The sequence below is a fragment of the Sphaerodactylus townsendi genome, linkage group LG14, assembly GCF_021028975.2.
Source record: "Sphaerodactylus townsendi isolate TG3544 linkage group LG14, MPM_Stown_v2.3, whole genome shotgun sequence".
Lineage (NCBI taxonomy): Eukaryota > Metazoa > Chordata > Lepidosauria > Squamata > Sphaerodactylidae > Sphaerodactylus > Sphaerodactylus townsendi.
Window position 1 is genome coordinate 36,589,083 of NC_059438.1, and position 22,477 is coordinate 36,611,559.

At 43.7% G+C, this 22,477-nt stretch overlaps 2 protein-coding genes across 7 annotated transcripts in view; both read right to left on the minus strand.

Annotated features, from left to right (window-relative positions):
• LOC125443515 (protocadherin beta-16-like) overlaps window positions 1-22,477 on the minus strand; it is a 431,392-nt gene that overhangs the window by 262,375 nt on the left and 146,540 nt on the right. Inside the window, exon 1 of one of the 6 annotated variants that reach the window (XM_048515700.1) lies at window positions 17,192-19,739. The exons of 4 other annotated variants lie outside the window; for them this stretch is intronic. In XM_048515700.1, the coding sequence (XP_048371657.1) occupies window positions 17,192-19,606 (2,415 nt within the window). In that variant the 5' untranslated portion in view covers window positions 19,607-19,739. Of the gene's footprint in view, window positions 1-5,867; window positions 8,448-17,191; window positions 19,740-22,477 lie in introns of those variants that run through there. One more of the 6 variants, XM_048515695.1, reaches the window with a different exon arrangement.
• LOC125443520 (protocadherin beta-1-like) lies at window positions 600-2,441 on the minus strand. The gene has a single exon (XM_048515710.1). The coding sequence runs from the start codon at window positions 2,295-2,297 to the stop codon at window positions 825-827; it is 1,473 nt and encodes a 490-aa protein (XP_048371667.1). The 5' UTR covers window positions 2,298-2,441; the 3' UTR covers window positions 600-824.

The window sequence follows — 22,477 nt, forward strand, 5'->3', positions numbered from 1 at the left end:
CGCTGCTTAAGGATCCACCGGTTAGACAAACATCATAGTGGTAAGTCCGGGAAAGTGACCCACTCTGAGAATCGACACCAGTTTCTGGGATCTCAGGTAAGACAGGTGGGAACTGAGGAAGGGCAGTGATAAAACTAGACTCCTTCTTGTGCACCTTGATCACAACAAACACAATGATGCAGATGAGGAACACGAAGGACACGGCAGCCAAGCAGATCACCAGATGCATCGTCAAGGAGCCGTCTTCTTCGCTTGCTTCGGGACTGACACTGGCAATATTCAGATAAGGATCGGAGAAGCCATCCACCGGAAGTGTTATTCAGGGTTGCAGTGTTGGTCTGGGGAGGGTGCTCCGTTGTCTCTCAATGCCAGGATACACCAGCCTCAAGCTTTGTTGGTATTCACGCTCTGTGAGTGGTCTCCTGGTTTTCACTTCTCCATTCTAGCTCCTATGCTGAAGAGGCCGGGGTCCGTGGCCTTCAGCAACTCATAGGACAAAGCCAAGAAAGTTCTGGCCCGAATCCCCATCCACAGCCACCACCTTGGACACCAGGTATCCAGCCTCCACGGACTTAAATATCTGTGTCGGTGCAGGGGGAGGTGCTGTTCTGAAGTGGGTAGAGGAAGAAGGGAGCGTTATCGTTTTCATCCAGGACAACAACTCGAACAACAACCTCCGAGCTCAGGGGAGGAGAGCCCCCGTCTGAAGCCCTCACGGTCACTTGGAACTCCTTGAGCTGCTCGTAATCCAGAGATCGCAGGACGTACAGATTCCCCGTCTCAGAGTTGATGGAAACGAAGGAGGCCACAGGAGCACCGCTGGCTTATCCAGGCACAAGAGAGTAGGTCACCTGGGCATTCTGCCCCTCGTCCAGGTCAACAGCCTGAACCGAACCCATCAGCAGGCCTGGAATGTTGTTTTCCCACAACTGCATTTCATACTTTGCCTTCTCAAACACTGGAGGGTTGTCATTGACATCGGAGATCTTGACACTGATCGTTCTAATGGAAGTGAGCCTGGGAGAGCCCCGATCAGTGGCTGTGATGGTGATGTTATACTCAGGAACCTTCTCTCTATCCAGTGGCCTTTGGGTCACCAGCTGATAATAATTATTCACAGTGCTTTTTAAGAGAAAGGGCAAGTTCATCTCCATAGAGCACAAAGTCCTGCCATTATTTCCAGAGTCTCGGTCTGTGACAGCGAAGAGCACGACCAGCGTATCTAAAGGAGAGTCTTCTGCTAGAGGGCTGGTGATGGATATGATTGATATCTCAGGGGCATTGTCATTCTCATCCTCAATTTCCACCAGGACTTTGCAGTGACCTGAGAGGCCACCACCATCTGTTGCCTTGATGTTTATATCATAGCTGGTTTCTTTTTCGTAATCAATTGGACCCAAAACAGTTATTTCCCCAGTACTTTCATGCAAGGAGAACAAGAATGCTACATTTTCACCACTTGATGGAATGAGTGGCATAATATGTGCATTTGTTCCAAAATCCAAATCTTTGGCTTCCACTTTAGACACCAGAGTACCACGAGGACTGTTTTCCTTTAACTTTACTTTATATTCAGATTGTCTGAACTGAGGGAAGTTGTCATTTATGTCCAGAACGTTGACCTTTATTAGAATTGTCCCTGTCCTCTGTGGCACCCCTCCATCGACAGCTGTGAGAGTCATTCCAAATTGAACTTCCTTTTCCCTGTCTAGTGGTTTCTCCAGAACAAGAGCCACATATTTTCTCCCAAATTCATCACTGCGTACATCCAATCCAAAATTTCCATTTGGACTCAATGTATAGTTCTGAATACTATTTTCACCCAAATCTGTGTCTTGGGCAGATTCCAAAGGGAATCGAGTATTTGTAGGGACATTCTCAGGAACTGCCATTTCAAATTCCTTTTTAGAGAATTTGGGAGAATTGTCATTCACATCTTCTATCTGAATCTCAATATTGTGAATCTTTAAAGGGTTTTGGAGCACAATTTCAGCCAACAGCAAGCAGGAGTCCATCTTGCCACACAAGGCTTCTCTATCTATTCTTTCATTTACAATCACATTCCCAGATCGGGTATCCAGCTGGAAATAGTGCTTATTGCTTTTGGAAACCTGCTGGGCTCTGCGAGCAGACAGCTCCCCTGGCCCCAGTTTCAAATCCTTCAGCACATTAGCCACCAGAGACCCACTTTTCTTCTCTTCAGGCAAAGAATAGCGAATGGAGACACCCACCACTCCAGACAGACAGAGCAAGAACAAAAGGTACAGACCTTTTCCGATCCTGAAGCTGTCATCCATATTCTGAGTCTCAGCCAGTGATCATTTATGTATCTTAGAAAATTGTTCTCCTGTTTTGATTGGTTTCCTTCTTTAAATGTTTCCTTTCCAATCCATCCAGCACTCACCCTTCCTCTAGCTTCAGATTCTAACTGCTGATATGGTTCCATCTAGTGCTGTTATAAAATAGAGGATTTTAAAAAAAATGTATGTTGCATCTGATTTGTTTGCCAATGCTGCCATCTTGTGGCATAGTCATAAGAAAACTACACATATTTTCTCCATTAGATCCATGCTTCTCGTACTTTTTAAACAGGGATCCATTTCTAAACTATGTCTTTCAGAAGCCATTTGCAAAGTAACTCCATGCAATGTTACCGCCACAATTCCACTCACAAATACAATGCAGCCATCTCCCTTCAGTTAACCATGACCAAGTGACTCCTGCTCTATAGGGTGAAGAAAATGGTTTCTGCAAGGTGGATGAAGGAGCCAATCACACTGTGGCAAACAGAGAAATTAAGGCAAAGCACTACATTTTGTCTCATTGAAGCTGAAGGCCAAGGAAGCTAACAAAATTGACAGCGCTCAGAACAAAAGAGGGGAGGGTGAAGAAATGAGGAAGGACCTTTCCCCACTTACCTTAAGCCCCGCGCTACTTGATGGTTGAATAGCTGAGGTTAGGCTTTGACGAGAAGGGTTGTGTTAGTTTAGTATATTCTTCGCTGCCGATGTTTCACTCAGCCTGTGGCTGGCATCTTCTGGAAGACAGATGGTATGGAACAGCCAGGAGAGAATGCTGCTAGAACACGGCCATACAGCCCGGAAACCACACAGCACCCAAATGAGAAAGTTCCTGTCCCTTGTACTCTTAATTCTGGCTTGGAAGAGGTCAGCCCACAGCCTCGTCTTCCGTTCCATCATATTGCTTCTACCTCCTATTGAAGTTACACTTGATTTGCAAGACAGTATCAGTCCACTTTTGGGTCATGGTCCACAACACAGAACATTTACCTAATGCATATTATGCATCTATTTATGCTAATTTAGCATTTATAAATTAGCTTTTCGCAGCGTTGACTTTGACAGAATCATAGGGTTGGAAGGCGCCATTCAGGCCGTCTAGTCCACCCCCTGTCCAATGCTGGATCAGCCAAGAGCACCCCTGACAAGTGTTCATCAAGGGCTGCTTGAAGATTGCCATAGAAAGTGAACACTACCTGTGAAGAAGAAGAAGAAGAAGAGGAGGAGGAGGAGGAGGAGGAGGAGGAGGAGGAGGAGGAGGAGGAGAGGAGGAGGAGGAGGAGGAGGAGTTTGGATTTATATCCCCCCTTTCTCTCCTGCAGGAGACTCAAAGGGGCTTACAATCTCCTTGCCCTTCCCCCCTCACAACAAACACCCTGTGAGGTAGGTGGGGCTGAGAGAGCTCCGAGAAGCTGTGACTAGCCCAAGGTCACCCAGCTGGAGTGTGTGGGAGTGCACAGGCTAATCTGAATTCCCCAGAGAAGCCTCCACAGCTCAGGCGGCAGTTCCTGTCCCTTCTACTCTTACTTCTGGCTTGGAAGGGGTCAGCCCATAGCCTCGTCTTACGTTTCATCATATTGCTTCTGCCTCCTATTGAAGTTACAACAGTAATAATTATTTGTAACAGTAAGAGCAGATCCTTGAGGCCTAGGCATCATCAGGAAATGTCAAGCAGCCTGACGGGAGGATAAATCAGACCTTGCAAGCTCCATATTGGGAAATCTATTGCAATTTGGGGAGTGGAGTTTGAGGAGGGTGTGGTTTGGCGAGGGGAAGGGAAGGGAGGGACCCCAGCAGGTATAACACCATAGAGTACATTTTCCAAAGCAGCCATTTTCTCCAGGCGAACTGATCTCTGATTCCTGGAAATCAGTTGTGATCCCAGGAGATCTCTCACCACCTCTTGCAGGTTGGCAACCATTGGGCTTCTCTGCACAATTCATTAAAAATGTTTTGAGGCAGGAAAAAAAACACTTCCTCCACGGCATTCCACGTTGTTTTTAGCCCCAAATGTTTCATTTCTGGCCTCGAATCCCCTTTTAAAGTGATTCTCTGGCTCATTCCGCACATGCAGAATAATGCACTTTCAAACTGCTTTCAGTGCTCTTTGAAGCTGTGCAGAATAGCAAAATCCACTTGCAAACAGTTGTGAAAGTGGTTTGAAAACACATTATTTTGCGTGTGCAGAAGAGGCTTCTGTTTGAAATGTTTTAAAAATTCAATTGTTGTGAGATCCATTGACTATGTTTCCAAGGCTTTTCTGCTCCCCTGAACTTCCTTCTTGGTGCCATTTTCCGAGCTCACTTGGTTCCCCCTCGCCTGTTTATCTGCAGAATTGCTTTGTTTGTTCTTATTTAAAGTACTCAAAAGGAGCAAGGATAAAGGGCAGAGAATGCAGAATGAGGGCCGTGAAGCTAATCGAAGCCATCGCATTCAGCTGTAGGTGTCCCAAGGGGAAAATAACAAAATGGCAGCCAGGAATCTTTTTGGGGAGGAGTGCCAACAAAAGGGAGGATTGAAAACATTTGACAAATGTTTTAGGAGATGCGTGCGGAAAGGGCCTTAGTGAGGAGATGACAGCAGAGGCCACAAACTGTGTGGCTGAGCTGCACATCTAAAAGAAGCCAATGAGTGGAAGAGAGAGGAAGTTGAAATGCTAGCAAGAGTCACTCGGGAGCCTGTGCTCGGCTGGGAGTGAAGCAGCTCTCAGCAATCGGCTGGGAGGCAGCTACAAGAGGAAAGCCTTGGGAAGGACAAGAAAGGACTGCACTGTTTACTGAAAACGATGGGGCTCACCCAGAGAAGGCCACGTAACACAGGAAGCACCTAACAGACAGCCAAGGAGGTGGGGGGGGTGCGCAATGCACTGGTCACACACCGATATGGGAGTGTTCCATGGCATGGCAGGGGCATTCGTGGCAGGCGGGGGCATGGCAGGGTGCAGGTTGCACGCATGCCCTGGGCGCAGTTCCCCCTTCCTCCTGCCCTGCATGGGGAAGAAGGCCTGGGAAGGGAGTAGAGTGGGAAGGCTAAGGAGGAGCAGAGCGCAGGAGCACTCCCATCTCCAGTCATCTGAGCACTCTCCGAGTCAGCCCCCGCCAGCATGGCCAATTGGACCACATTCTGCAAGATGGAATTGTAGTCCATAACATCTGGAGTGCCAAAGGTTCGCCACCACGGGCTTAGGTTTAAAGGATCAGTTCCTAGCCTGAGGCCACAACACATTGGTCACCTACTTTTTTACAACTTTCTGTGAAATGTAAAAGAGCGAAACAGAAAACAGGAGACATACATTTGGGAACACTGAAAATAAACCAAAGTTTATAGACCCTGCCCCCCACCCCTGCCCCGAGTCTGTGGACACAGCACAATGGTCACATTTTTATAAGTTTTTTTAAAAAGAGCAAACAGACAGAAAAGGAAAGAAATATGTTTGGGAAAATAGAAGCTATATCTCAGTGGTTCACTTGGTGTTTCAGTATACAAGGTTTCCCCTGGATTGCTATTAAAATTGATATTTTAGAAACAGAACCCTTAGGAATTGTATATTAACTCAATTTTTCTCACCTGGTTTACAAGTTGATTTTCTGCTTGATGGCTGGAAAGATCTTGGGAGCCACTTGAAACCCCTTGAACTCCCTGGGACTGAGCAGGCTCCACAGAAAACACAGGAAAGAGCGGCCTCAGAAACCTGAACTCGCTGTTCAGAGAACCACCAGCTAGGCAAACCTCATAGTTGTATGCCCGGGAAAGGGATCCACTACCAGCATCTCCGTAGTTCTCAGGGAAATTCGGTCCCACTGGGAAATTGAGGGCTGAGCTCGCTATGAGCTTCCTCCTTTTCTGAATCTTGATGGCAACAAACCCCACCATGGACACCAGAAAAATGACTGAGATGACAGCCAAGCATATGACCAGATACATAGTCAGGTTCCGGTCTTCCTCCTGCACCATTTCATCCTTTGGGACATCCACACTTTTCATATAAGGGTCAGAGAAGCCATCCACTAGCAGAATGCTCAGCGTTGCAGAGGTGGACTGGGGAGGGTGACCATTGTCTCTGACTCCAATGATAAGTTTCTGTTTGAAGTTGTCTCTTTTGTTAATTGGTCTCACAGTTTTCACTTCTCCATTCTGGGCCCCCACACTGAACAGACCCGGTTCCGTGGCCTTCAGGAGTTCATATGAAAGCCAAGAGTTCTGACCAGAATCTCTGTCCACGGCCACCACCTTGGTGACCAGGTAGCCAGCCTCAGCTTCCCTGGGAACAAGATCATTGGACGGGGAAGTGCCATTCTGAAGTGGGTACAGGATGAACGGGGCATTATCATTTTCATCCATGACAACAACTTGGACCACAACTTTGGAGCTCAAGGGAGGAGAACCGCTGTCCACAGCCCTCACAGTCACCTGGAAATCTTTTATCTGCTCATAGTCCAGAGATCGGATGGCATAGAGGTTCCCAGTTTCAGAGTTGATGGAGACATAAGAGGACACAGGTTGATCTCTCACCTTCCCAGGCAAAAGAGAGTAGGTCACTTTGGCATTCTGCTCCATGTCCAGGTCCTTGGCTTGCACCAAACCTATCAGTAGACCTGGAATATTATTTTCTTGCAATTGCATTTCATAAGTTGATTTCTCAAACGCTGGAGCATTATCATTGACATCTGAGATCTGAACATGAATTATTTGTCTTGAGGTGAGTCTGGGGGAGCCTTTGTCCGTAGCTGTGACGGTGATGTTGTACTCTGAGGCTTTTTCTCGGTCCAGGAGCTGCTGGGTCACCAGTTGATAGTAATTATTCACAGACGTTTTCAGCACGAAGGGCAAGTTAGCCTCAATAGTGCAGGCGGTTCTCCCATTCTCTCCCACGTCTCGGTCTGTGACACGGAGGAGGGCCACCACAGTATCCGGGGGAGAATCTTCTGGTAGCGGACTAGTGAGGGATGTGAGGGTCACCTCTGGGGCATTGTCATTCCTGTCCTCAACCTCCACAATCACTTTGCAGTAATCAGAGAGCCCCCCTCCATCCGTGGCTTGGATATTTATCTCATAACTTTGCTCTTCTTCATAGTCAATCGGTCCTGCAACAGTAAGTTCCCCGGTATGTTTGTTCAAATTGAAAGTCTTGAGCACATTTTCCGGCACCTGGCTGAAGGAATACATGATGTCCCCATAGGAACCCAAATCCCGGTCAGTTGCTTCCACTTTAGCCACAAGTGTACCTCTTGGGGTGTTTTCTGTCAGTTTCACTTTGTACAGGGATTGATAAAACTGAGGGAGATTATCATTGGCATCCAGAACATCAATAATAATGTTTGTTGTGCCTGTTCTCTTGGGTGTTCCTCCATCAACAGCAGACAGAGTCAGGAAAAGTTGCGCATTCTCTTCACGGTCCAGCTGTTTCTCCAGTACTAATTCTGCAATTTTGCTACCGTCACTGTGGCTCTGAACACTCAGCCTAAAATGATCACTGGGACTAAGTGTATAGTTCTGAACAGCATTTTCCCCTTTGTCCCGATCTTGAGCTTTCTCCAAAGGAAATCTGGTATTCAGAGGTGTCTGCTCAGGTATCTTTACAAGGAATTCCTTCTTAGAGAACTGGGGGGAATTGTCATTCACATCCTCTATTTCCACCTCAATTCTGTGCACTTGCAATGGGTTCTCCAGCACAATCTCTGAGACCAAGACACAGGTGTCCTTCTGGCCACACAGAGCTTCTCTGTCTATTCTGTCCTGCAACAACACATTCCCTGAGTGAGGATCCAGCTGGAAGTATTGCTTGGTCCCTTCAGAAACCAGCCTGGCCCTACGATTGACCAGCTCCTTCACATCCACTTTCAAATCCTTCAGCACATTTGCCACCAGAGACCCACTTTTCTTTTCTTCAGGCACTGAATAGTGGAAAGACTCACACACCACAACAGCAAGGCAGAAATACAGAGGAAAAGCCCAGACTTGCCTGTTAAGGTGGCTCTTTTGCATTCTTGCAGCTTTTCCCAAGGCAGAAGTAAATCCAAGGAGATTCTTTGTGAAGCAAACGGTTCCCTTTCTTAACTTGGGTCTTCTTAATGTTGGAGATTATTTCAGCAGCTTTTTCCTCCAAACATTTCTGTCGTTTCTCTCGCAAGATAGAGCTGCTGCCGTTTTCTGTGATATTGTTTTGTCTAATGGCCACATCTTTTGCAAAGAGGATTTACTCTTTGACAATTTTTGCTGTGTTGGCCAACAGCACCACCTTGTGGTTGAAGAAAATACAGCAGCTGCATATTTTCTAAATTACTCCATGTGAATTAATCTGCACGGAACATTATTCTGAAATAAGTGGCTGGAATAGTTTTCTTGCATAATGCTTACATTCATGTCTTAGACATAAAAATGAAAATCTTATGAACATTTGGAGGCCATATCATGGTTTTTTTGGGAGGTGTCGTCTGGACACCCAGCAATATGACAAATTCTCTGCTGTATTCAAGCTGATTACGATATGCATTGTACTTGTTGCAGCATTTACAGAACCCCTCCCACCTTTCCACTGGGATAAAAAGACTCAGAGACTCAAAAAGACTCAAAATTGAATAAAGCCGAGGATGACGATGGGTGTTTGAAAATTCCACACTTCACAATTCCTCCTCTAAAGGACATAAGAGGTTATTGTTCAATACCAAAGTGATTAAAAATGCATCAATGTTAAAATTAACACTGTGAAAAGCCTTTGCCATAACCAAACTTTATAAACGTTTTGTGGAACGAGCAGGAAGTTTTAGGGAAATGAAAGTTTTACAGGATTATTCTGAAATGGAGTGCAAGGAAAATTACTGAGAGTTTTTTTAGAGACTACTATTTGTTATGACAGTATGTGTAAGAAAGGCCTATGGGAGCATCAAAAATATGACACACCTTGTCCAAAGGCCTCCTAGATTCTGTGGCCCTAGTCTTTGGCCTGCCAAGGTAAATCCAGCACTGTCCACCCTGTAAAGAAGAGTGGTAGCAGAGGTGGGATCCAGCAGGTTCTCACAGGTTCCCGAGAGTAGGTTACTAATTACTTGTGTGTGCCGAGAGGGGGTTACTAATGGGTGATTTTGCCACGTGATTTTTGCCTTAGTTACGCCCCTCTTCTCAGCAGTAGCGCGCAGAACTTGAAGCAGTCTAGCAGGAGGTGCACCGGCGTGTGTGGCAGCCTCCGCGCCTAAGTGCAGTATCTCAAGCTTCCCACCCAAGGACCCCCCCAGCGGAGAGCTGCTGCCCTTTGCTACAGCCCCGCCCAGCAATGCCCCGCCCCTTGAATACATGGCCACGCCCCCCGTCGTGCCCCGCCCAGCCTCACTGGCGCTACGCCACAGTTTGAATCCCACCACCATGGGAACCTGTTACTAAAATTTTTGGATCCCACCACTGAGTGGTAGTATATCAATACTGTGAGACCCAGCATGGCGTAGTGGTTAGAGTGTCAGTCTAGCTTCTAGGAAGGTCGGGTTCAATTCCCTACTCTACCATGGAAGTCTGCCAGGTGCCCTTGGGCCAGTAAGAGCCTCACCTACCTCACAGGGCTATGAGGTTAAAATGGAAGCAAATAGAACAATTTAAGCAGCTTTGCATCCTCACTGGGGGGAAAGTTAGAGTATAAAGTTTTTAAATGTTTGAATATATAGACATAGTCACACACACAGAGTCTTTACTCCTAAAAACCTCAGTAAAACATTTATACTATGAAAATAAACTTCAGATGGGGAATAGGATTGGGAAGGCTACGTCCTGTTTGTAAAATGGGAGTAAAGAGTGAGCGGTGGTGAATGTCCATTCAATTTTTTTATCGCTATGCATTCATCTCATTTATCTGTATGCCACAGTGATAAATCTATTAATTCAATTTTGGGTTGTATCTCTATATTCTCTAATTTTTTTAATAGACCAAATCTGATCATGAAAGATTAACAACCTTTAATAAAGCTAAACGACCTTTAATAAAACAGCAATTTCTGACATTCTTCAGTTTGTATTTCACACATGCACAATGTAAGGCAAGACCAAGCAGGAAGGGCTTATTCAGCAGAGAATGTACCTGACAGGGGAATTTTCCAACTTCAAAAGTTAACAGATGCATCCACTGAAGAGCAACATCTCTATAGATGTACATTCATATGCATCAGCCTGCTTAGACCAATTCTTTGTTTGTTTTTATCACACTGGAATCCATATGTTGCAGAGTGAAAGAGTGGGGGTTCACATAACTTTCCCTCCCTAAGTGGTAGGTATCATGCCCACAGGAAAATGAAGCACATTTGAGGGAGGGGGGCTTGTACTCTTTGGGAAGGAGGCCATGCAGACTGGTTGGAAAACACAGAGGAGAAATTAGGAGTAGAACCCAGAGGCATACCGGCAAAAAATGGCGCTCAGGCAAGACCTTATTTTTGCACCCTCTGTGCCTCCATGCCTCCTGGTTCCACTTACGGCCCCCCAGAAGCTTGCAGTGACCTGCCATCTGCTGCCCACCCACCCCCAGCTCAACCTCCATCACCTTCCTGCCTCGCTCTTCTCGGGTCTCGGACATGGACCGGGCCGAGGGGCACCCCGGGTGGGCCCGCAGCAGGCTCCTGGTCTGGTTTCGCAGTTTGCCACACTATTGGATGACTCCTGCAGCAGCCCCTCTTGTGCTCTGGCACTTCCATCGGTGGTGAGCCTTGTTTGTTGGGAGCTGGGGGGGGGTTGTGGCTTCGATGGGTGTGGGGTGATTTTGTGCTCCCCACGTGATCCAACGGGTGGCACCCGAGAATATGTGACACCCCATGTCCCTCTGGCAGGTACGCCCTTGGTAGAACCCCCCTCCCCATGAACAGCAAGATTAGACTACATGATTCACAAGACATCTCTGAAGAGGAAGATATCAGGTGTCTCTGTGTGGAGAGGGGAAAAAAGGATCAGAGTGCTAAGATCTCTGTGATTTATTGAGAAGTTAGCTGTGCTATTTACCAAAACCAGTCCCACTCCACCTGTTATTAGCCCTGGTAAGGAACCTGGGAAGAGATTCTTGTGTAAAGAAAATGTGGGGGGGATGGAGGGGTCTACTTTTAAATCAAAACTGTGGACAAGTTGAAGGAACTGTCTCCTCTCATGTTTTTCCTGAATTCCTGCAGCATTTTTCTCCCAGCCTGCTATTACAGCCTGAAGCGGGGATGGGGGATGATAAAGAAGCCAATCAAGCGCACATAGGCAATATACAACAGAAGAGTTTAGATTCACTTTATTGTATCCTCCAGCTTTCTATAAATATAGCTATGCTGTAAATAAAATGGACTTCCACCCAAACACACTTCAGATATTAGAGGAGACATTCACCTGCCTGCTTTGCATTGCCTAGAAAACAGAAATATTTTCCCCTCGCCGCCTGAAATTTCACACGAAGGATATTCTGCGTGAGAGAGAATTTCATGGCCATTGGAGAGTTGAGATTAAAAAAACCTTGAAAGTGGAAGCGTGTTTCCCATTGAAATCAATGGAAACAAAAACCAGATATAATAAACAGGTGTCAAAAAACCCCACCCATTTATAAAGAAAATTGTTGAAGAACCAAACTAATTGAAATGGCCCAAAGAAGATAAATAAAACTAGTCCCAAGTTGAAAATATCTTCCACATGAATGCAAAGGTTAGTTAAAGTGTGTAGACCAGGGATATCCAACTGTGGCGCTTCAGATGTTCATGGACTACAATTCCCATCAGCCCCTGCTGCAGGGGCTGATGGAAATTGTAGTCCATGAACATCTGAAGTGCCAGAGTTGGACACCTCTGGTCTAGATTTTATCCAGTAGTGGGCCCAGATTAATTGCCAGAGATGTCATAAATCTATTCACAGCAGTCTCAATCATTCTTGGGTGGTTAGCGTGCCCAGGGAGTCTCTCTGCAGAAGTGACTGTGGTCTGGCTCTGCCAATTCATGGTAAAGGAGTTTTTAGCTTTCTCTCATGCTGCTTCATTGTGGGACTCGACTGCAGTTACCAGAGTGCTCTGGAGGACAGGAACAGCTGGTTAGGATTAAACTCTATGGAGTCCGGAAGGATTCGGACTGGCTTGTCTCCTTCTGTCAGGGTCTGTCTGGATCTCCAAAGGCTTAGATCTTTTTGTCAGACCAGGTATCAATAGCTAGAGTGTGAATAGCTCTTGAAGAGAAAATAGATGGGGACAAGTTTTCACTGTAGTCTTCCTCAGGAGAAGCAATTCTTTCAGGAAAAATTGTTCATTCATTTGCCATGCACAGCTCTTTCTACAAATAACTACAGTGAAAGACTACAGTGAAAACCTACTTAAAAACGCACGAGTCGTACTTTCTATATGGAATATAATCATCCTAAAGATATTGAAAAAATGAACTATTTTCATTCAGTAGATATTGAAGAAATGGATTATATATCTCAAAAATGAACTTCTGTTGTTGAAAAAATATTTTACTTGTTTTTCAAAACACTGGATGTACAATCATTGGATTCAGTAATTGGACAATTATAATAATATATATAAATACATTTATTGAATATATTGATCCTCCGTCTTCAGTGTGTGACGCGCTGTCTTGTTCCTCTGTCATATACGTTACACACAATTTGGCTTTTTTGCTTGAGAAAATAGATGGCGACAGAGCTTTGTGTTTAATTTAGTTTTGTTTATTTGTCTTGCTATCCTGCCCTCCTTGGCTGAAGCCAGGCTTCAGGGCAGTTAACATACATATTAAGTTACAAATTATATGGGTACAAAAATAACATTAAGACATTCGGTAAACGTTTCCTCCAGAAGGTGATAAATCCATATTATCCATAAAACACATACTAACAACTGGGAATGGTGGAATTTCCCCTTAACCAAGTCCTACAATTTACCAGCTGAAAGACACAAAAGACAAACCTGACTAGACTATTCCAAATCCCTTAGCCCACTATGTAAACTAACAATATAGCCCAGTAAAAATTCTCTTAACCCACTGCTGCGCCTCTGGAATTCTGCCCGCAATCTAGCAGTCAAACACAGATCCTCTGGTAGGGTACCACAAATGACTAACTTAAGAATCCATGACTCAGTAAACTACACTACCCAACAACAAGCATCCAGCAACAAGAATTCCAGCCAGGGATCTTTTAAAGTGCATCAGTGCCCCAACATCCTGTGGGATCTTATGCATGAGAGCCTGTAAAACAGAGCTGTTCCACCAGACATACAAGTAAGAACAACACTGTACCATCTGACTTCTCCCCCCCCTTTTCCATCAAGTCCATCATTAACCCTCAGTGCTCGCCTATTGTCTTTCGCCATCTTGGAGGTCATCATAAATGTAATTCATTGCAATGTTTTAAAAAGTTTTAAACTGTTCTGTGATAGGTTGTAAGCTGTCCTGAGCCCAAAAGGGGAGGGGCAACATAGTAAGTTCAATTAAATAGAAATAAATAAAAACAAGCCACCTGTAAACATAGTCTGCCTAGTAAATGTCATAATGTGACGTCTCCCCACAGGTCAGTAATGACTCGGCGTTTGCACAGGAGGCTGCTATTACTTAAATATATATACATTTCCCCAACCTCAAGTACCATATTGCCCCCATCCTAAGAGAAAATATATTTTAAAATTTTACTATCACCCCTTTCCCCAAACCTTGCTAATGAGCATCACTTATGTATTTTTCCCGCTATATGTACCTCTGCAAGAATTCAGAAACCATGGGCGAAGAAATAGTGACCCCCTTACCCTTGTGTACTTCAATACTAAAGTATCCACTACCCACTAGAGGAAGCAGGGATGGAACTTGATATAGATCTGAGGTCACACAGAGTGCTCCATACAGCTGTAGGAATGGTTACTGGGGGTAAAACATGAGCCCAGGAACTCAAAGGAATGGCATCCTTGAAAACAACGTGTCTGCTGAGGCCCACGAGGGACATATAGAACCACTGACCTTGTCCCCACTAATGCTGGAAGAATATCAGGAACAGTGTCACCCAGAGCAATCTCCAGCATTTCCCCTGGACCAAATGGCACAATCTGCACCTAACCCTGGCTCCAATAACATCAGTAATACTATCCCCTCCCCAGATGCATCAGATGCCACACCTATCAAGGTGCAAAGCAGTAGAAGCAGTACTAAAGTATTTCATGTATCTTTCAACCTTGCCCCAAATATAACCTATTCAGGATTTTTGTTGCTGTTTCTAATATATGCTGCCCACTCTGTTTGTCTCCACCTCCATGAACCATCTTTGCCGCTACATTATCTCTTTCTAGCCTTTTTCACAAGAACAGTCCCCAGGCATTTGGGTACACTTGCACAGTGCCTGGATGTTCCCAATCTTCTTTCAGCCCTTCTTCACATTTTAAATAAACAGTAAATGCACAGCAAACAATTCCCAAATAATTTCAACATATGCCATTTCTAAATTGGATTAAGAAAAAACAATGAGCTATTTTCATTTTCATTTAAATCACAACCTGGTCTTCGGAGCTTAATTCCAAGTATGTCTCAATGCTCCCGCGAAATTCTGTTTTGCAGATACTGAAAAGGCATTTGATAGGATTGAGTAAGATTTCTGAAAGAAGTTTTTACTCCACTTTGGATTTGATCATCGATTTACAGATTAGACAGATTCAATTTATAATGTTACCCACTATAGTGATCATATGAAAAAAAATTAACCTCCTCTAATATTGAGACACAACATGCTTAATATATAAAAGTCTTGACAATTCAGGTCCGATCCAGAGCAAATATACAAGGAATTAGCATTCAGGGAAGATGGATAAGATGCTTGATACAGATTATGTAGTTTTCATGATAAGATACACAGTAGAATTTGTAAGTGTAGTTAAAGTGATAAAGATTTGACTTTTGAACAGCAATTCAGATAAACTAGTGTCCTTAAAACTTAATATACAAATTGAACCGAAAAAGAAAATAGGCATTTTACTGAGATAAGATCAAAGGCTATCACACATCCAGGAGCATATTTCTCAAATCTGATGAAGTCTTTAATGGAAGGTAATCCTTCTGATAAACAAGACAGAAATAGATGTTAAAAGACAAGATTGAATAGCATACCTCTAATACGGAGAAACCTCAATAATTAAGATGAACTCTCTAACAAGGATCAGAACACTACAGTGTAAAATCTCCAGATCTAGTTTCAGCAAGACCATAAGAAAGGAAATCAAAAGTCTTTTTTCTGAAAGATCTTTTTTGTCTGTTGCTTTGATGTTATTATAATAGCTGAGTTCATTTTCGTGGTCACTTTGTCCCCAGCGTTTCCCCCGGTATTTTGGTGTAAGTGAAACAACCGACTTCTCTCAAGGACACATTGAACTGAACTGAGGAGGGACTGAGTGGGACAGCATCAGAAAGTCCAAGGATCAATCCCCAGCATCTCCAGTGAGCGGGTGATGTAAAACACCTCCATCTGAACCCTGGAGGGCCACGGCCAGTCTGCGTAGGCAACACGCACCTTGATGAACCAATGGCATGGTTCACTATAGGGCAGTTTCATAGGTGTCCATGTGAAAAGTGATGTGTACAATCAAGCCAAAATCCCAATCTCAGGTTTCTGTTTTAGACACCAAAATATCCTTAGGGCTAATTCCAGAGGGGGGATCCAGCAGGTTCTCACAGGTTCCCGAGAGTAGGTTACTAATTATTTGTGTGTGCCGAGAGGGGGTTACTAATCGGTGATTTTGCCACGTGATTTTGGCCTTAGTTACGCCCCTCCTCTCAGCAGTAGCGTGCAGAACTTGAAGCAGTCTAGCAGGAGGTGCACCAACGTGCGTGGCAGCCTGTGACTGCGTGCATTCGTTTCCCACCCAAGGACCGGCGCAGCGGCTGCGTCCTTGCCACAGCCCCGCCCAGGAATGCCCTGCCCTTGGAATGCCCAGCCACGCCTTTGTCGTGCCCCGCCCAGCCCCATTGGTGCTATGCCACAGTTTGAATCCCACCACCATGGGAAACCTGTTACTAAAATTTTTGGATCCCACCACTGGCCAATTCCCTTTAACCTCAATTTATTGTCAGATTGTGCGAACTAAGGAACATACTGTTTTATTATGCTGAATATGCATCGAAAGCAAAGGTCCCACAAACAAATTACAAACAAATATCTGGAGCAGGTATAAAGCGAGAAATGCTGCTTAAGTCTTTTAGAAACTTGTGGGTCTCTGCAAATGAAGATTTCCCCTAATCCCAGTTTCAAAATCATCAATGTAATAGCCACCAAGAGAACTATTTTTCTTCTCTTCAGGCGTGGAATCATAAACTGAAACAAACATCATCCAAACAGAGAAAAAGATTGAGAGGCTGTCTTTTCTTCAGCTATTGTGTGTACTGCCACTGTCTCCTAGGCAACATTTACAAGCTGCAATCAAAATGCAAAACTTCTGATTTTGATTGACTGGTCACCTTCGCTCAAGGGGAAATTAATTTTGTTCTATGTGTGATTGGTTTAACTCTCTCCAACCAACTCGCTGTTCATTTCTTTTAAAATTCTATTTATTCACAGATAATCCCGAGGGCAGATACCAAGCAAGATCTGATATTCTGAGAATAAGTTTTCCAAATCCATTACATTTGGATATGATTAAAAATATGAAAATTCATCAGTGGTGGATACAACTAGAAGAAGCATTCATTTGTGCAAAATTATCTATCATCAGCATGTAAGACTGCATCACAAGAACATAAAAGTTATACTTATTCTCTGTGTACATATCAAAAGAAACAAAAAGGAGAAAGGTATTCTACCTCCTCACAGTGATTTCAATAGAGAAGTAATACGCTGAGCTAATGGTGTCAAAGAGAATTTTGAAATGTAAATGTTATCAATGTAAACATCACAGCGTTATGTTTAAAAAAGGCATACAATTATTTTGTCACCTGACTTACGAGTTGACTTTCTGATTGATGACTGGAACCATCTTGGGAACCTGACGAAGTCCCTTGAGCCCCCTGGGTCTGAGTGGGCTCCACAGAGAAGACAGGAAAGAAAGGCCTGAGATACTTGAACTCGCTGTTCAGGGACCCACCAGCTAAGCACACCTCATAGTTGTAAGCTCGGGAAAGGGATCCACTACCAGCATCTCCGTAGTTCTCTGGGAAATTCGGTCCCACTGGGAAATTCAGGGTGGAGCTTGCTATAAACTTCCTCCTTTTCTGAATCTTGATGGCAATAAACACCACTGCAGAAAGCAGAAAGATGAAGGAGATGACAGCCAAGCATATGACCAGATACATAGTCAGAGTCCGGTCTTCCTCCTGCACCATTTCATCCTTTGGGACATCCACACTGTTCATATAAGGATCAGAGAAGCCATCCACGAGCAGAATGCTCAGCGTTGCAGAAGTGGACTGGGGAGGGTGGCCATTGTCTCTGACTCCAATGATGAGTTTCTGTTTGAGGCTGTCTCGTTTGTTAATGGGTCTCACAGTTTTCACTTCTCCATTCTGGGCTCCCACACTGAACAGACCTGGTTCTGTGGCCTTCAGGAGTTCATAGGAAAGCCAAGAGTTCTGACCAGAATCTCTGTCCACGGCCACCACCTTGGTGACCAGGTAGCCAGCCTCAGCTTCCCTGGGAACCAGGTCATTGGATGGGGAAGTGCCATTTTGAAGGGGGTACAGGATGAATGGGGCATTATCATTTTCATCCATGATAACAACTCGGACTACAACTTTGGAGCTCAGGGGAGGAGAACCGCAGTCCACAGCCCTCACAGTCACCTGGAAATCTTTTATCTGTTCATAGTCCAGAGATCGGATGGCATAGAGGTTCCCAGTTTCAGAGTTGATGGAGACGTAAGAGGACACAGGTTGATCTCTGACCTTCCCAGGCAAAAGAGAATAGGTCACTTTGGCATTCTGCTCAAGGTCTAGGTCCTTGGCTTGCACCAAACCTATCAACAGACCAGGAATATTGTTTTCCTTTAACTGCATTTCATAAGTTGATTTCTCAAATACCGGAGCATTGTCGTTGACATCTGAGATCTGGACGTTGATTATTCTTGTTGAAGTAAGCCTGGGTGTGCCTCGGTCAATGGCTGTGATGGTGACATTGTACTCTGAATCTCTTTCTCGGTCCAGGGGTTGCTGGGTCACAAGCTGGTAATAGTTATTCTCTGAGACTTTTAACATGAAGGGCAGGTTTGACTCAACGGTGCAGGCAGTTCTGCCATTATCTCCAGAGTCCTGATCAGTGACACTGAAGAGGGCCACAATAGTATCCGGGGGAGAATCTTCTGGTAGGGGGCTGGTGAGGGATGTGAGGGTCACTTCTGGGGCATTGTCGTTCCTGTCCTCAACCTCCACAATCACTTTGCAGTAAGCAGAGAACCCCCCTCCATCGGTAGCTTTAATATTAACATCATAAGCTCTATTTATTTCATAATCAATTTCATTGGCCACCGTAAGTTCTCCGGTGAGTGTATTTAATTTGAATAATCTTTGAACATCATCTGGCACCTGGCTGAAGGAATAAGTGATCTCTGCATTGGAACCAAGATCATGGTCATGTGCTTCCATTTTGGCAACCAGTGTGCCTGGTTGGCTGTTCTCCATAATTTTCACATTGTACATATTTTTATCAAAGACAGGAACATTATCATTCGAATCCAAAACTTCAATGATGATTTGTGCCGTGCCTGTTCTCTTTGGGATCCCTCCATCCATAGCAGACAGAATCAGAAAGAGGCGTGTTTCCTCCTCCCGGTCTAACTGTTTCTCCAACACTAATTCTGCATATTTGCTCCCATCAGGGTGCCTTTGCACATCCAGCCGAAAATGGCCATTTGGACTAAGCGTGTAATTCTGAACAGCATTTTCTCCTCTGTCTGCATCTTTGGCTTTCTCTAAAGGGAATCTGGTATTTGTTGGCATTTGCTCCAATATCTCAAAAAGGAATTCCTTTTTAGAGAACTGGGGGGAATTGTCATTCACATCCTCTATTTCAACCTCAATTCTGTGGACTTGCAATGGGTTTTCTAGCACAATCTCTGCAACTAAGGCACAAGGATCCTTCTGACCACACAGAGCTTCTCGATCTATTCTGTCCTGTAACAGCACATTCCCAGAGTGAGGATCGAGCTGGAAGTATTGTTTGGTGCTTTTAGAAACTAGCCGGGCTCTACGAACAGACAGCTCCTTCACATCCAGTTTCAAATCCCTTAGCACATTTGCCACCAGTGACCCACTTTTCTTTTCCTCAGGCATTGAATAGTGGAAGGACTCACACATTGCCCCAGACATGCAGAGACACAAGAAAAAATAACAGACTTGCCTGTTGGAATGCACTTCCATTGTCTCAGCCTCCTTGATGGCACATCCAATTCAGAGGATGGTTCTTTGTAAAGCAGCTGATGGAAGTAATTGTCCTGTAATTCTGAGCCAAATCTTCCCCCTTTCCTGTGCTTTTGGTTACAGACAGTGGTTGCTTTTTTCTCCCGGTCTTTGCCTGCAATGAAGGTTGTTTTCTCTTTGAGATTCCCTCTGTATGCAGATTGCAGCTTTGTGGGAGAGCCAATATTTCCTGAAAGTGTGTTTTGTGTTGGGCAATTGCACCACCTTGTGTTTGAACAATAATATGACATTTCTAAATTGCTTCTCGTCGTGACTGAACATGAACTAACTTGTGTAAGGAGAGATTGTATTGTTTATAATCTTTCATAATGCACATTGTATTAACTTACACTAGAGTAATGTGGCTCCTATAGATCCTTGGGACTTGCCAACCTCTGTGAGATCCCCCAGAATAGTTAGTGTATTTCCCTGAGATGGAGAATTTATTAAGACAGTGTGGACTTATTAGAAAAACCTTAATATTTATTTTTTGAAAACCTTTATTTGCCACTTTTTTTAACCCAAATAGGACCCCAAGGTTGTTATCATCAAAACAATTTCAAGATTTAAACATTTAAGACATTAAAACATGGGAAGTGCATGTATCTGTTGGACAGAAAAATACTACTCTACCCTAGCATACTTGTTGAACAGCTGAAACTTCACCTTTTCACTGTATCTCAGGCCCCTTCCGCACACGCAAAATAATGCGTTTTCAAACCACTTTCACAACTGTTTGCAAGTGGATTTTGCCATTCCGCACAGTTTCAAAGAGCACTGAAAGCAGTTTGAAAGTGCATTATTCTGAATGTGCGGAATGAGCCTCAGTGTGTTTGTGTTTACATATTTTATTATCTCACAGTTATTCACTTCATAAATGGCTAAAGCAAAGTTTGCATTGTGGGGAGGCAGATTCCTAGTAATTACCAGTAGTAATTACAAGGATGTGTTTGTAGAAACCAAGTTGTGTCTCTTAGGCTCATTCCGCACATGCAGAATAATGCACTTTGAAACTGCTTTCAGTGCTCTTTGAAGCTGTGCGGAATGGCAAAATCCACTTGCAAACAGTTGTGAAAGTGGTTTGAAAACGCGTTATTTTGCGTTTGTGGAAGGGGCCTAAGTGCATTACTGAAACATACACACCATCTTTTAATATACCGGTAAGTTAAAGTTCACTTTCTAAAAATTATACCCTTTATTACTCTTCATAAAATCTAGTTATGAGTATTTTACAAATTAAAAGGAAAATAACTGAAAAGGAGGCTGCTATTAACAACTGCAATAAAATTAACAATAAAACCGGAAGTATTAAAGTTCTTCAGAACAACAGTAAAACTACCAGTAATTGTAATAATCAGGGTATCAGAAGAGTAAAATGGACCTTGGGGGAGAATCTATTTCAACTACTGTGCAGAAGCAAAAGTGCTCAGAAGGGGGAAGGAAACAACACTCTACCACAGCTTCCACACAGTCACAAAGCTGGTTACAGGGTTTAAAATAAAATACAGAGATTAAAGGGTAAAATACAGAGCAAAAATTAACATCGTTTATTTATGACTGTACAGAAAAACCTGGCCGTTTGCTCTAGAGCATCCCTGGATTCGTTGCTTAACAGATAAACAGTCTTCTGCTGGTTTGGCCAACACTCTAAGCCCATCAATAAAGTGGAGAGAAACTCCGTTCTGGCCCCATTATGAAGGTCGTGAATTATTTAAGAAGAAGAGGAAGTGCTTAAATCTGAAATGATTAAATGATTTAGAAGTGTTGGCCGCTGAGCCCGCCCCTCTTTTGTTGCCCGCGCACTGGCTATATATCTGACCATCCGCCTACCCCCTCCCGCCCAGGGTTTGTCCACTGGGGTTTGATCCCAGACGCCTTTTATTATCATTCATTTTTTGTAGGTTACTGCTGCTATAGTTTTAATAGTTTTAAGGTTTTGTATTGTTTTAATTGGGGCGATTCGATTTGTTTTATTATCTTGTTATTTGCTGTTGTTCACCGCCCTGAGCCCTTCGGGGGTAGGGCGGTTTATCAAATCGAATGAATGAATGAATGAATGAATGAATGAATGAATGAATGAATGAATGAATGAATGAATGAATGAAATCCAGATGGAACAGCAGGGGAGACTGTGGAAGAAGGATTTAAAACTCACAGCATGTTATAATTGGAAGGATAATTATTACAAAATGATGTACAGATGGTATTTAATGCCAAATTTTTTTGGCAAGGATGTGTAAAGGTATGCCTGAAAGGTGCTGGAAATGTCACTGTAAAGAAACTAAGACTTTTTTGGATATAATACTTAGTACAAAAGATTCTGTAGATAACAATTAAAAAAAACCCTGAAGCCTTTTTGTTGAGAATGATGGGAGAAGGCTTTCCTAAGCAACATAGAATGCTATTTATGTATATGACAACTGCAGCAAGGGCTTTATATACACAGAAATGGAGACGTAATAAGATACCAACAAAAAACAAAGACTGGATTCTCAAAGTAACGGAAGATTCAGAAGATTCAGAAATGGCAAAGCTGACAACACTATACTAAGAGACAACAGTTGGACAATTTTTTTAGAAAACTGGAAAACTTTTACAGAATATCTTTCAAAAACGTAATTTAAATAGAGAAGTAGCGGCCGGATTTGAAATCTACAGAAAACAGCAGATAGTAGACACTGTAATACATTTTTAAAAATTAACTACTGAACTATTGTTTTAAATATATATATGAACCTAGAGTTTACTTTTAACCCAAGATGAGATACCTGGAAATCAATATATGATATGTAATGGGTTGTGTTTTGTCTTAGGCCCCTTCTGCACACACAA